This window comes from Haliotis rufescens, unplaced genomic scaffold, assembly GCF_023055435.1.
Source record: "Haliotis rufescens isolate VD_foot unplaced genomic scaffold, xgHalRufe1.0.p SCAF_6, whole genome shotgun sequence".
NCBI classification, from domain to species: domain Eukaryota; kingdom Metazoa; phylum Mollusca; class Gastropoda; order Lepetellida; family Haliotidae; genus Haliotis; species Haliotis rufescens.
Genome location: NW_025964334.1, coordinates 44,946,234 through 44,961,475, shown reverse-complemented (window position 1 = coordinate 44,961,475; position 15,242 = coordinate 44,946,234). Strand labels below are relative to the sequence as shown.

The following is a 15,242-nucleotide window of genomic DNA, read 5'->3' as shown; positions in this document are numbered from 1 at the left end:
GTGATGTGAAAGTCAAGGTGCTACGATAGCCTTCCGTGATGTGACAGTCAAGGTGCTACGATAGCCTTCCATAACGCGATAGTCAAGGTTCTACGATATCCTTCCATAACGAGATAGTCAAGGTGCTACTAGAGCCTTCCATAACGCGATAGTCAAGGTGCTACGATAGCCTTCCGTGATGTGATAGTCAAGGTGCTACGATAGCCTTCCATGACGCGACAGTCAAGGTGCTACGATAGCCTTCCGTGATGTGATAGTCCAAGTGCTACGATAGCCTTCCATAACGCTATAGTCGAGGTGCTAATATAGCCTTCCGTGATATGATAGTCGAGGTGCTACGAACGTCTTCCGTCATGTGATAGTCAAGGTGCTATGATAGCCTTCCGTGATGTGATAGTCAAGGTGCTACGATAGACTTCCGTGATGTGATAGTCAAGGTGCTACGATAGCCTTCCATAACGCGACAGTCAAGGTGCTACGATAACCTTCCGTGATGTGATAGTCAAGGTGCTGCGATAGCCTTCCATAACGCGATAGTCAAGGTGCTACGATAGCCTTCCTTACCGCGATAGTCAAGGTGCTACGATAGCCTTCCATAACGCGATAGTCAAGGTGCTACGATAGCCTTTCATAACTCGATAGTCAAGCTGCTACGATATCCTTCCTTGATGTGATAGTCAAGGTGCTACGACAGCCTTCCGTGATGTGATAGTAAAGGTGATACGATAGCATTCCGTGATGTGATAGTCGAGGTACAACGATAGCCTTCCATAACGCAATGGTCAAGGTTCTACTATATCCTTCCGTGATGTCATACTCAAGGTGCTACGATAGCCTTACATAACGCGATAGTCAAGGTGCTACGATAGCCTTCCGTGATGTGTTAGTCAAGGTGCTACTATATCCCTCCGTGATGTGATAGTCAAGGTGCTACGATAGCCTTCCATAACGCGATAGTCAACGTGCTATGATAGCCTTCCGTGATGTGATAGTCCAGGTGCTACGATAGCCTTCCATAACGCTATAGTCAAGGTGCTACGATAGCCTTCCATAACGCGATAGTCAAGGTGCTACGATAGCCTTCCGTGATATGATAGTCGAGGTGCTACGATAGCCTTCCGTCATGTGATAGTCAAGGTGCTATGATAGCCTTCAGTGATTTGATAGTCAAGGTGCTACGATAGACTTCCGTGATGTGATACTCAAGCTGCTTCGATAGCCTTCCTTGATGTGATAGTCAAGGTGCTACGATAGCCTTCCGTGATGTGATAGTAAAGGTGATACGATAGCATTCCTTGATGTGATAGTCGAGGTACAACGATAGCCTTCCATAACGCGATAGTCAAGCTGCTACGATAGCCTTCCTTGATGTGATAGTCAAGGTGCTACGATAGCCTTCCGTGATGTGATAGTAAAGGTGATACGATAGCATTCCTTGATGTGATAGTCGAGGTACAACGATAGCGTTCCATAACGCGATAGTCAAGGTTCTACGATAGCCTTCCGTGATGTGATAGTCAAGGTCCCACGACAGCCTTCCGTGATGTGAAAGTCAAGGTGCTACGATAGCCTTCCATAACGCGACAGTCAAGGTGCTACGATAGCCTTCCGTGATGTGATAGTCAAGGTGCTACGATAGCCTTCCATAACGCGATAGTCAAGGTTCTACGATATCCTTCCATAACGAGATAGTCAAGGTGCTACTAGAGCCTTCCATAACGCGATAGTCAAGGTGCTACGATAGCCTTCCGTGATGTGATAGTCAAGGTGCTACGATAGCCTTCCATAACGCGACAGTCAAGGTGCTACGATAGCCTTACGTGATGTGATAGTCCAAGTGCTACGATAGCCTTCCATAACGCTATAGTCAAGGTGCTACTATAGCCTTCCGTGATATGATAGTCGAGGTGCTACGATAGCCTTCCGTCATGTGATAGTCAAGGTGCTATGATAGCCTTCCGTGATTTGATAGTCAAGGTGCTACGATAGACTTCCGTGATGTGATAGTCAAGGTGCTATGATAGCCTTCCATAACGCGACAGTCAAGGTGCTACGATAACCTTCCGTGATGTGATAGTCAAGGTGCTGCGATAGCCTTCCATAACGCGATAGTCAAGGTGCTACGATAGCCTTCCATACCGCGATAGTCAAGGTGCTACGATAGCCTCCCATAACGCGATAGTCAAGGTGCTACGATAGCCTTTCATAACTCGATAGTCAAGCTGCTACGATATCCTTCCTTGATGTGATAGTCAAGGTGCTACGACAGCCTTCCGTGATGTGATAGTAAAGGTGATACGATAGCATTCCGTGATGTGATAGTCGAGGTACAACGATAGCCTTCCATAACGCAATGGTCAAGGTTCTACTATAACCCTCCGTGATGTCATAGTCAAGGTGCTACGATAGCCTTACATAACGCGATAGTCAAGGTGCTACGATAGCCTTCCATAACGCGATAGTCAAGGTGCTACGATAGCCTTTCATAACTCGATAGTCAAGCTGCTACCATATCCTTCCTTGATGTGATAGTCAAGGTGCTACGACAGCCTTCCGTGATGTGATAGTAAAGGTGATACGATAGCATTCCGTGATGTGATAGTCGAGGTACAACGATAGCCTTCCATAACGCAATGGTCAAGGTTCTACTATAACCCTCCGTGATGTCATAGTCAAGGTGCTACGATAGCCTTACATAACGCGATAATCAAGGTGCTACGATAGCCTTCCGTGATGTGATAGTGAAGGTGCTACTGTAGCCTTCCGTGATGCAAGAGTCAAGGTGCTAATAGATCCTTCCGTGACGTAATAGTCAAGGTGCTACTATATCCTTCCTTGACGTGATAGTCAAGGTGCTACGACAGCCTTCCATAACGCAATAGTCAAGGTGCTACGATAGCCTTACATAACGCGATAGTCAAGGTGCTACGATAGCCTTCCGTGATGTGATAGTCAATGTGTTACGATAGCCTTCCGTGATGTGATAGTCAAGGTACAACGATAGCCTTCCATAACGCAATAGTCAAGGTGCTATGATAGCCTTCCGTGATGTGATAGTCAAGGTTCTACTATAGCCTTCCGTGATGTGATAGTCAAGGTGCTAATAGATCCTTCCGTGACGTAGTAGTCAAGGTGCTACGATAACCTTCCATAACGCGATAGTCAAGGTGCTACTATATCCTTCCTTGACGTGATAGTCAAGGTGCTACGATAGCCTTCCGTGATGTGTTAGTCAAGGTGCTACTATATCCCTCCGTGATGTGATAGTCAAGGTGCTACGATAGCCTTCCATAACGCGATAGTCAACGTGCTATGATAGCCTTCCGTGATGTGATAGTCCAGGTGCTACGATAGCCTTCCATAACGCTATAGTCAAGGTGCTACGATAGCCTTCCATAACGCGATAGTCAAGGTGCTACGATAGCCTTCCGTGATATGATAGTCGAGGTGCTACGATAGCCTTCCGTCATGTGATAGTCAAGGTGCTATGATAGCCTTCAGTGATTTGATAGTCAAGGTGCTACGATAGACTTCCGTGATGTGATACTCAAGCTGCTTCGATAGCCTTCCTTGATGTGATAGTCAAGGTGCTACGATAGCCTTCCGTGATGTGATAGTAAAGGTGATACGATAGCATTCCTTGATGTGATAGTCGAGGTACAACGATAGCCTTCCATAACGCGATAGTCAAGCTGCTACGATAGCCTTCCTTGATGTGATAGTCAAGGTGCTACGATAGCCTTCCGTGATGTGATAGTAAAGGTGATACGATAGCATTCCTTGATGTGATAGTCGAGGTACAACGATAGCGTTCCATAACGCGATAGTCAAGGTTCTACGATAGCCTTCCGTGATGTGATAGTCAAGGTCCCACGACAGCCTTCCGTGATGTGAAAGTCAAGGTGCTACGATAGCCTTCCATAACGCGACAGTCAAGGTGCTACGATAGCCTTCCGTGATGTGATAGTCAAGGTGCTACGATAGCCTTCCATAACGCGATAGTCAAGGTTCTACGATATCCTTCCATAACGAGATAGTCAAGGTGCTACTAGAGCCTTCCATAACGCGATAGTCAAGGTGCTACGATAGCCTTCCGTGATGTGATAGTCAAGGTGCTACGATAGCCTTCCATAACGCGACAGTCAAGGTGCTACGATAGCCTTACGTGATGTGATAGTCCAAGTGCTACGATAGCCTTCCATAACGCTATAGTCGAGGTGCTACTATAGCCTTCCGTGATATGATAGTCGAGGTGCTACGATAGCCTTCCGTCATGTGATAGTCAAGGTGCTATGATAGCCTTCCGTGATTTGATAGTCAAGGTGCTACGATAGACTTCCGTGATGTGATAGTCAAGGTGCTATGATAGCCTTCCATAACGCGACAGTCAAGGTGCTACGATAACCTTCCGTGATGTGATAGTCAAGGTGCTGCGATAGCCTTCCATAACGCGATAGTCAAGGTGCTACGATAGCCTTCCATACCGCGATAGTCAAGGTGCTACGATAGCCTCCCATAACGCGATAGTCAAGGTGCTACGATAGCCTTTCATAACTCGATAGTCAAGCTGCTACGATATCCTTCCTTGATGTGATAGTCAAGGTGCTACGACAGCCTTCCGTGATGTGATAGTAAAGGTGATACGATAGCATTCCGTGATGTGATAGTCGAGGTACAACGATAGCCTTCCATAACGCAATGGTCAAGGTTCTACTATAACCCTCCGTGATGTCATAGTCAAGGTGCTACGATAGCCTTACATAACGCGATAGTCAAGGTGCTACGATAGCCTTCCATAACGCGATAGTCAAGGTGCTACGATAGCCTTTCATAACTCGATAGTCAAGCTGCTACCATATCCTTCCTTGATGTGATAGTCAAGGTGCTACGACAGCCTTCCGTGATGTGATAGTAAAGGTGATACGATAGCATTCCGTGATGTGATAGTCGAGGTACAACGATAGCCTTCCATAACGCAATGGTCAAGGTTCTACTATAACCCTCCGTGATGTCATAGTCAAGGTGCTACGATAGCCTTACATAACGCGATAATCAAGGTGCTACGATAGCCTTCCGTGATGTGATAGTGAAGGTGCTACTGTAGCCTTCCGTGATGCAAGAGTCAAGGTGCTAATAGATCCTTCCGTGACGTAATAGTCAAGGTGCTACTATATCCTTCCTTGACGTGATAGTCAAGGTGCTACGACAGCCTTCCATAACGCAATAGTCAAGGTGCTACGATAGCCTTACATAACGCGATAGTCAAGGTGCTACGATAGCCTTCCGTGATGTGATAGTCAATGTGTTACGATAGCCTTCCGTGATGTGATAGTCAAGGTACAACGATAGCCTTCCATAACGCAATAGTCAAGGTGCTATGATAGCCTTCCGTGATGTGATAGTCAAGGTTCTACTATAGCCTTCCGTGATGTGATAGTCAAGGTGCTAATAGATCCTTCCGTGACGTAGTAGTCAAGGTGCTACGATAACCTTCCATAACGCGATAGTCAAGGTGCTACTATATCCTTCCTTGACGTGATAGTCAAGGTGCTACGATAGCCTTCCATAACGCGATAGTCAAGGTGCTACTGTAGCCTTCCGTGATGTGATAGTCAAGGTGCTACGATAGCCTTCCATAACGCGATAGTCAAGGTTCTACGATAGCCTTCCGTATTGTGATAGTCAAGGTGCTACGATAGCCTTCTACAACGCGATAGTCAAGGTGCTACGATAGCGTTCCGTGATGTGATAGTCAAGGTGCTACGATAGCCTTCTATAACGCGATAGTCAAGGTGCTACGATAGCCTTCTATAACGCGATAGTCAAGGTGCTACGATAGCCTTCCGTGATGTGATAGTCAAGGTGCTACGATAGCCTTCCATAACGCGATAGACAAGTTGCTACGATAGCCTTCCGTGATGTGATAGTCAAAATGTTACGATTGCTTTCCATAACCCGATAGTCAAGGTGCTATGATAGCCTTCTTAGATGTGATAGTCAAGGTTCTACTATAGCCTTCCGTGATGTGATAGTCAAGGTGCTATGAAAGCCTTCCTTGATGTGATAGGCAAGGTGCTACGATAGCCTTCCATAACCCGATAGTCAAGGTGCTATGATAGCCTTCCGTGATGTGATAGTCAAGGTTCTACTATAGCCTTCCGTGATGTGATAGTCAAGGTGCTAATAGATCCTTCCGTGACGTAATAGTCAAGGTGCTACGATAACCTTCCATAACGCGATAGTCAAGGTGCTACGATAGCCTTCCGTGATGTGATAGTCAATGTGTTACGATAGCCTTCCATAACCCGATAGTCAAGGTGCTATGATAGCCTTCCGTGATGTGATAGTCAAGGTTCTACTATAGCCTTCCGTGATGTGATAGTCAAGGTGCTAATGGATCCTTCCGTGACGTAATAGTCAAGGTGCTACGATAACCTTCCATAACGCGATAGTCAAGGTGCTACTATATCCTTCCTTGACGTGATAGTCAAGGTGCTACGATAGCCTTCCATAACGCGATAGTCAAGGTGCTACTGTAGCCTTCCGTGATGTGATAGTCAAGGTGCTACGATAGCCTTCCATAACGCGATAGTCAAGGTTCTACGATAGCCTTCCGTATTGTGATAGTCAAGGTGCTACGATAGCCTTCTACAACGCGATAGTCAAGGTGCTACGATAGCGTTCCGTGATGTGATAGTCAAGGTGCTACGATAGCCTTACATAACGCGATAGTCAAGGTGCTACGATAGCCTTCTATAACGCGATAGTCAAGGTGCTACGATAGCCTTCCGTGATGTGATAGTCAAGGTGCTACGATAGCCTTCCATAACGCGATAGACAAGTTGCTACGATAGCCTTCCGTGATGTGATAGTCAAAATGTTACGATTGCTTTCCATAACCCGATAGTCAAGGTGCTATGATAGCCTTCTTAGATGTGATAGTCAAGGTTCTACTATAGCCTTCCGTGATGTGATAGTCAAGGTGCTATGAAAGCCTTCCTTGATGTGATAGGCAAGGTGCTACGATAGCCTTCCATAACCCGATAGTCAAGGTGCTATGATAGCCTTCCGTGATGTGATAGTCAAGGTTCTACTATAGCCTTCCGTGATGTGATAGTCAAGGTGCTAATAGATCCTTCCGTGACGTAATAGTCAAGGTGCTACGATAACCTTCCATAACGCGATAGTCAAGGTGCTACGATAGCCTTCCGTGATGTGATAGTCAATGTGTTACGATAGCCTTCCATAACCCGATAGTCAAGGTGCTATGATAGCCTTCCGTGATGTGATAGTCAAGGTTCTACTATAGCCTTCCGTGATGTGATAGTCAAGGTGCTAATAGATCCTTCCGTGACGTAATAGTCAAGGTGCTACGATAACCTTCCATAACGCGATAGTCAAGGTGCTACTATATCCTTCCTTGACGTGATAGTCAAGGTGCTACGATTGCCTTCTATAACGCGATAGTCAAGGTGCTACTGTAGCCTTCCGTGATGTGATAGTCAAGGTGCTACGATAGCCTTCCATAACGCGATAGTCAAGGTTCTACGATAGCCTTCCGTATTGTGATAGTCAAGGTGCTACAATAGCCTTCTACAACGCGATAGTCAAGGTGCTACGATAGCGTTCCGTGATGTGATAGTCAAGGTGCTACGATAGCCTTACATAACGCGATAGTCAAGGTGCTACGATAGCCTTCTATAACGCGATAGTCAAGGTGCTACGATAGCCTTCCGTGATGTGATAGTCAAGGTGCTACGATAGCCTTCCATAACGCGATAGACAAGTTGCTACGATAGCCTTCCGTGATGTGATAGTCAAAATGTTACGATTGCTTTCCATAACCCGATAGTCAAGGTGCTATGATAGCCTTCTTAGATGTGATAGTCAAGGTTCTACTATAGCCTTCCGTGATGTGATAGTCAAGGTGCTATGAAAGCCTTCCTTGATGTGATAGGCAAGGTGCTACGATAGCCTTCCATAACCGATAGTCAAGGTGCTACGATAGCCTCACATAACGCGATAGTCAAGGTGCTACGATAGCCTTCCGTGATGTGATAGACATTGTGCTACGATAGCCTCACATAACGCGATAGTTAAGGTTCTACGATAGCCTTCCGTGATGTGATAGACATGGTGCTACGATAGCCTTCCATAACGCGATAGTCATGGTGCTACGACAGCCTTCCGCGATGTGACATTCATTGGAACAAGAGTGTCTCCTCTAAAGAGACGTGACAGTCGTTGCATCTTGATATGTTTTAGACAGACTTCTCAGAACTTTCCAAGATTCATCCTGAGTGTTACCCGTGGTTTGCCAAGCACCATACCCACATTGTGTAGGTTTAACCTCAGGCCTGCACCATTCTCTGTTGAAACACATGTATGTTGTTGTGGACAAGGCCGCCTACCACACAGAGGGCCGACTGATCCCCGTGTGCTATCTGGCACTGCTGGGCGGCGCTGTACACCTGTCCTGGGAGAGAACTGGTGACATCAGGCACGTCACTTGCCGGGATCCACTGGATCAGACAACGCCTTGACTCATCGCTGAAACCAAGTACAGAAATCAGGTCTCAATTTAGTTATATCTGTCACAAATATATTCACGTGGAATTTCAGCCAGAGTATAGTACGACAATGTTCATTTAGTCAGTGAAACTCAGTTACTCGTGAAGATCCGGGTTAACATAGGTCTTCAACAACCCATGCTTGCCGCAATAGACGACGATGCTTGTCGTAAGAGGCGACTTACGTGATCGGGTGGTCAGGTTAGCTGACTTGGTTGATGCATGTCATCGTATCCCAAATGTATGGATCAATGACTATGATGTCAATCAATGGATTGTCTGATCCAGATGTTTTAAAGACCGCCGTCATATAGCTGGAATATTGCTGAGTGCGGCGTTAAACAACAAACAAAACAAATCCGAAGACAGGATTTCGGATTAACGGGGTCCGTACTAACGAAGTTACTTCAGAATTGACTTCAATATTCTTATGTGTTTGTGGAGGTTTAAATATACACATGCACAAAAGTTTAGCGCCACCATAATCATAGTCTCTTGATTTCACGTGTGGGAATCAGAAATACGAAATATGATGATGTATGACTGAATTAGGCTTCCATAGTTTCATGAACCCAAATTTGTCCAGATACCACAAGGAAAGCGTGCGTTACGTGTTGCTGCAGTTCCCCTATAGATAGTGAAATTCAAGTTTCAGACACGTGGTTGCATTTTGCTCTTGTGTGAGATTCCCCTTCCAACAGTGATGGAAATCAGCCATGGTGAGGAGAAAGGTAACGAACGCTGAAAGATGGCAAGTGATAGGCATGAAAAATGCTGGCATGTCATGCAGGGCCATTGCAAGACAAATGGGTCGTCATCACAGTGTTATCACTCGTTTGATTGTTAAACATGGTCAAACCAATGATGTCAATGACAGGCATAGGTCTGGTAGGCCAAGAAAGACCTCTAACAGAGAGGATAGACGTCTTTTCAGGATAGTCAGACGAAATCCATTTGCCACTTCCACAGATTTAAGACTGCAGTGGATTACCCATCAGAAACTCTCCACGATGACCGTAAGGCGTCGCCTCAGAGCGGCTGGTTATAACGCCAGAAGACAAGTAAAACGTCCTCAACTGACTGAGAGGCACATGCGGAATCGTGTGATATGGTGTCGTGCCCGTAGTAGATGGAACTTGGCCAACTGGAGAAGGGTCCATTGGTCTGACGAGTGTCTAATGCTGCTACGAACTGTTGATGGTCGAATACGTGTTTGGAAGCAAGGTAACACTGGTTTTGCTCCAAGGAACATCCAGAAGACCTTAGCATGTGGCGGGGGATCTGTCATGATATGGGGTTGTGTTTCCTTCGGCTGCATTCTTCCGCTGGTGACATTTCGTGGAAACCTGAATGGCCAACACTACCAAGATGCCGTTCTTCGTCCAGTGGTAGTCCCTCATTTTGACAACCATCCTCTTCAGACAAGACCTGTTTACATGGACGACAATGCTAGACCACACAGATCTCGGGCAGTTTTGGCTTATTTGCGTCAAGAAGCTATTGCCACTCTTCCTTTGCCGGCCTGTAGTCCGGATCTTAATCCGATTGAGCATCTCTGGGACGATCTTGGCCGGAAAATCAGACATCGTGATCCCCCAGTTCAAAATCTCGCTGGACTTGAAGCCGCACTTCATGACTAATGGATCCGTTTGCCTCACAGAAGCATTCAACGACTTGTAATAAGTATGAGGCGTAGGGTTGAAGCTGTGGTCAATGTCCGTGGATCATACACACGTTACTGACGTTTCTGTCTTGCAATAGACTCTGCACTCCCTAGGGTGTTTATGTGACACCTGATATGTTCTGCTGATATGATGACAGTTACATGACAAATAAAGTTTTTCAATGTTTTCTAATCCTTCAATTTCTGGTCTTCGATAAAATTCAATTCTGCTCATATTCTTTTGGAACACAAGATAAACTTGCTTTGGGACAACTTTTGCATCACATGAGGTTTACATATACGGCTTAAAACAATCGTACATCTCGTTATAATAGTCATCATTAAGTGCCAAAAATAACAGCTCACAAATATGGTGGGTGGCGCTTAACTTTTGTGCATGTGTATATAAAAACCGGTGGGTATTCTGTGAAAATCCGCAGAACTCTACAAACGCAAAAACATTTGAAATTGAAGCCACTTCCTTGTGCGTGAATGTGCTAACAATAATAACTTCACAGACAGCTCATTTACTCATTAACATACAAAAAAAACTGTAGACAGCGATACCAAATCAATGACATTGTTCATCGCAAGCCGTGTTCATTCTAGCATCATCCAAGCAGTAAACAGTATTTCGTTAGTGGGCCTGGTTTGGGTTTAAAAGCGATGCTTGGTTTGCCAATGAAATGCCACGGAATCACTTGATATGTATTTATACTATAGTATGATGATGTAAGGTTACATGGGTTAGTTATATTTGTATAGAATGTTGACAGCGTATCTCACCCCATGTCCAGCTGGGTGCTGATGTATTGTGTTAACTTCAGGGTTGAGCATGGGGAGAAGGTGTAGGGATTGTACGTGTTGTATTCAGTGCGTTGGTAGCCGACCCCATCAGACATAATGTATCTATCGGCAGAAGAGCAGTTGTTGCTGCCACCATCGTGGTCTACTCCTAATCTGAAACAACACAACGATCAGTGTGATGCACCGGTCGTGACAAGAGTACACATCCTTATGATTGTTCGAGGAAATGCTACTGCAAACAACTTATTAATATTTTAAAGAACGGCTCTTTGTCAATATTTTAGTCACTCAACTGGGCTTTCGAGCAGAAAAATTATTTATAACATTTCTCGCAGTTATAAATGACCAGCCACTGTGTCAGCTGTTCATGTGTTGCAATGAAGATGAGCGGTGAAATATGGACAAGTGATGTCCCTGTGTTGCAGTGAAGACGAGAGGTGATATATGGACCAGTGATGTCCCTGTGTTGCAGTAAAGTTTCGCGGTGATATATGGACCAGTGATGTCCCTGTGTTGCAGTGAAGTTGAGCGGAGATATATGGACAAGTGATATCCCTGTGTTGCAGTGAAGTTGAGCGGTGTTATATAGACCAGTGATGTCCCTGTGTTGCAGTAAAGTTTCGCGGTGATATATGGACCAGTGATGCTCATGTGTTGCAATGAAGATGAGCGGTGATATATGGACCAGTGATGTCCCTGTGTTGCAATGAAGATGAGCGGTGAAAAATGGACCAGTGATGTCCCTGTGTTGCAGTGAAGTTTAGCGGTGATATATGGACCAGTGATGTCCCTGTGTTCCAATGAAGTTTAGCGGTGATATATGGACAAGTGATATCCACGTGTTGCAGTTAAGACGAGCGGTGATATATGGACCAGTGATATCCCTGTGTTGCAGTGAAGTTGAGCGGTGATATATGGACCAGTGATATCCCTGTGTTGCAGTGAAGTTGAGCGGTGATATATGGACAAGTGATGTCCCTGTGTTGCAGTGAAGATGAGCGGTAATATATGGACCAGTGATGTATCTGTTTTTCAGTGAAGTTTAGAGGTGATATGTGGACCAGTGATGTCCCTGTGTTGCAGTGAAGTTTAGCGGTGATATATGGACTAGTGAAGTCCCTGTGTTGCAAAAAAGATGGGCGGTAATATATGGACCAGTGATGTATCTGTTTTTCATTGAAGTTGAGCGGTGATATATGGACCAGTGATGTCCCTGTTTTGCAATGAAGATGAGCGGTGATATATGGACCAGTGATGTCCCTGTGTTGCAGTGAAGTTTAGCGGTGATATATGGACTAGTGATATCCCTGTGTTGCAGTGAAGTTTAGCGGTGATATATGGACCAGTGATGTCCCTGTGTTGCAATGAAGATGAGCGGTGATATATGGACCAGTGATGTCCCTGTGTTGCAATGAAGACGAGCGGTGATATATGGACCAGTGATGTCCCTGTGTTGCAATGAAGTTGAGCGGTGATATATGGACTAGTGATATCCCTGTGTTGCAATGAAGTTTCGCGGTGATATATGGACCAGTGATGTCCCTGTGTTGCAATGAAGATGAGCGGTGAAAAATGGACCAGTGATGTCCCTGTGTTGCAGTGAAGTTTAGCGGTGATATATGGACCAGTGATGTCCCTGTGTTGCAATGAAGACGAGCGGTGATATATGGACCAGTGATGTCCCTGTGTTGCAGTGAAGTTGAGCGGTGATATATGGACCAGTGATGTCCCTGTGTTGCAGTAAAGTTTAGCGGTGATATATGGACCAGTGATGTCCCTGTGTTGCAATGAAGATGAGCGGTGATATATGGACCAGTGATGTCCCTGTGTTGCAGTGAAGTTTAGCGGTGATATATGGACTAGTGATATCCCTGTGTTGCAGTGAAGTTTAGCGGTGATATATGGACCAGTGATGTCCCTGTGTTGCAATGAAGATGAGCGGTGATATATGGACCAGTGATGTCCCTGTGTTGCAATGAAGACGAGCGGTGATATATGGACCAGTGATGTCCCTGTGTTGCAATGAAGTTGAGCGGTGATATATGGACCAGTGATATCCCTGTGTTGCAATGAAGTTGAACGGTGATATATGGACCAGTGATGTCCCTGTGTTGCAATGAAGATGAGCGGTAATATATGGACCAGTGATGTCCCTGTGTTGCAGTGAAGTTTAGCGGTGATATATGGACTAGTGATGTCCCTGTGTTGCAATGAAGACGAGCGGTGATATATGGACCAGTGATGTCCCTGTGTTGCAGTGAAGTTGAGCGGTGATATATGGACCAGTGATGTCCCTGTGTTGCAGTGAAGTTTAGCGGTGATATATGGACCAGTGAAGTCCCTGTGTTGCAATGAAGATGGGCGGTGATATATGGACCAGTGATGTCCCTGTGTTGCAATGAAGATGAGCGGTAATATATGGACCAGTGATGTATCTGTTTTTCAGTGAAGTTTAGAGGTGATATATGGACCAGTGATGTCCCTGTGTTGCAGTGAAGTTGAGCGGTGATATATGGACCAGTGATGTCCCTGTGTTGCAGAGAAAGTTGAGCGGTGATATATGGACCAGCGATATGCCCGTATGTTAAACTGCTCGCGATGATGAGTGATGATGTATGTAGAAGTGGCTTACCCGTGAGCCAACTCATGTGTTGCTGTGAAGATGACTGACATCAAGACCTCCTTGTCTTCTATCACGGAGATACTGAAGGGTGGCAGCTTACACACGGTGGCGTAGAAGGCGATACCTAATCCATCAACACTATGTTACCAAAGATACCCTTCAGAAGAGGATTTTTTTTGGAATGACGCATATGTTGACATAAGTGGCAATTTCAGTCGGCTGCCTTTTTCAATATCTATAAAATCTTAACATATAATATAGGTAGATTGTCGTTTTATATTGATTCGTTCCATAAACTTGTTCTCGTTTCTCTTCTACGGGGTAGGAAATGTGGAAGGTCCAATTCTTAGTCTTACCTAACAGGTCCCCTCTTGTATCGTCAATTTGGAAGTAGAGATCATACCTGAAATATCACCATACAGTATCATACCATCTCATTAAAATCAGATCTAAATTAGAGGGAGATTGAGAATTCATACCGTTCTTACCCATAGCATGAATGTCCCACAAACCTTTTTTTGTGTATGGTATATCAATATAACAAGTGGAGTCTGACCAAACATTGCCCTGTTAAAATACTTGTACAGGTCACATCAGCCGACCGTATGAGAGTCGTGATACAGGTCACACCAGCAAAGCGTATAAGAGCCGTGATACAGGTCACACCAGCATAGCGTATTAGAGCCGTGATACAGGTCACACCAGCATAGCGTATTAGAGCCTTGATACAGGTCACACCAGCATACCGTCTTAGAGCCGTGATACAGGTCACACCAGCATAGCGTATCAGAGTCGTGATACAGGTCACACCAGCATAGCGTATTAGAGCAGTGATACAGGTCACACCAGCATAGCATATTAGAGCCGTGATACAGGTCACACCAGCATAGCGTATTAGAGCCGTGATACAGGTCACACCAGCATAGCGTATTAGAGCAGTGATACAGGTCACACCAGCATACCGTATTAGAGCCGTGATACAGGTCACACCAGCATAGCGTATTAGAGCCGTGATACAGGTCACACCAGCATAGCGTATCAGAGCCGTGATACAGGTCACACCAGCATAGCGTATTAGAGCAGTGATACAGGTCACACCAGCATAGCGTATTAGAGCCGTGATACAGGTCACACCAGCATAGCGTATTAGAGCCGTGATACAGGTCACACCAGCATAGCGTATTAGAGCCGTGATACAGGTCACACCAGCATAGCGTATTAGAGCCATGATACAGGTCACAGATCTGCCACAGATCATCCGGTAGCACACAATGGCAGAGTATCTGCCCAGACCGCTCTAGTTGTAAACCACTGTGAACATTCAATAACATGATAAGAAAGCAGGCCACAAGAAGTGCAAATGTCGACCCGATTACATTATATATTTTCGTACTTAGAAACCTGTCCTGCACACGAATGGGGCAACTGAAGCCCTAAAAATGCAAACGCTTGTACAAGGTGAGCTACACTATATGGAGAACTAAAGATCTTTAGATGAACACGTGGCGGTGTACAGATGCACACACTGGTACAAATTGAGCTACACTACGGGGGAAACTAACGGTGTAAAGATGCACAC

The 15,242-nt window shown here is 45.4% G+C and overlaps 1 protein-coding gene across 3 annotated transcripts in view; it reads right to left on the bottom strand.

Annotated features, from left to right (window-relative positions):
* LOC124142958 (A disintegrin and metalloproteinase with thrombospondin motifs adt-1-like) overlaps positions 1 to 15,242 on the bottom strand; it is a 48,102-nt gene that overhangs the window by 17,811 nt on the left and 15,049 nt on the right. For all 3 annotated transcript variants that reach the window (XM_048386285.1, XM_048386284.1, XM_048386286.1), the window contains exons 10-13: positions 14,020 to 14,066; positions 13,673 to 13,787; positions 11,020 to 11,193; positions 8,412 to 8,550 (exon numbers count right to left, since the gene is read on the bottom strand). In XM_048386285.1, the coding sequence (XP_048242242.1) occupies positions 8,412 to 8,550; positions 11,020 to 11,193; positions 13,673 to 13,787; positions 14,020 to 14,066 (475 nt within the window). The remainder of the gene's footprint in view (positions 1 to 8,411; positions 8,551 to 11,019; positions 11,194 to 13,672; positions 13,788 to 14,019; positions 14,067 to 15,242) is intronic.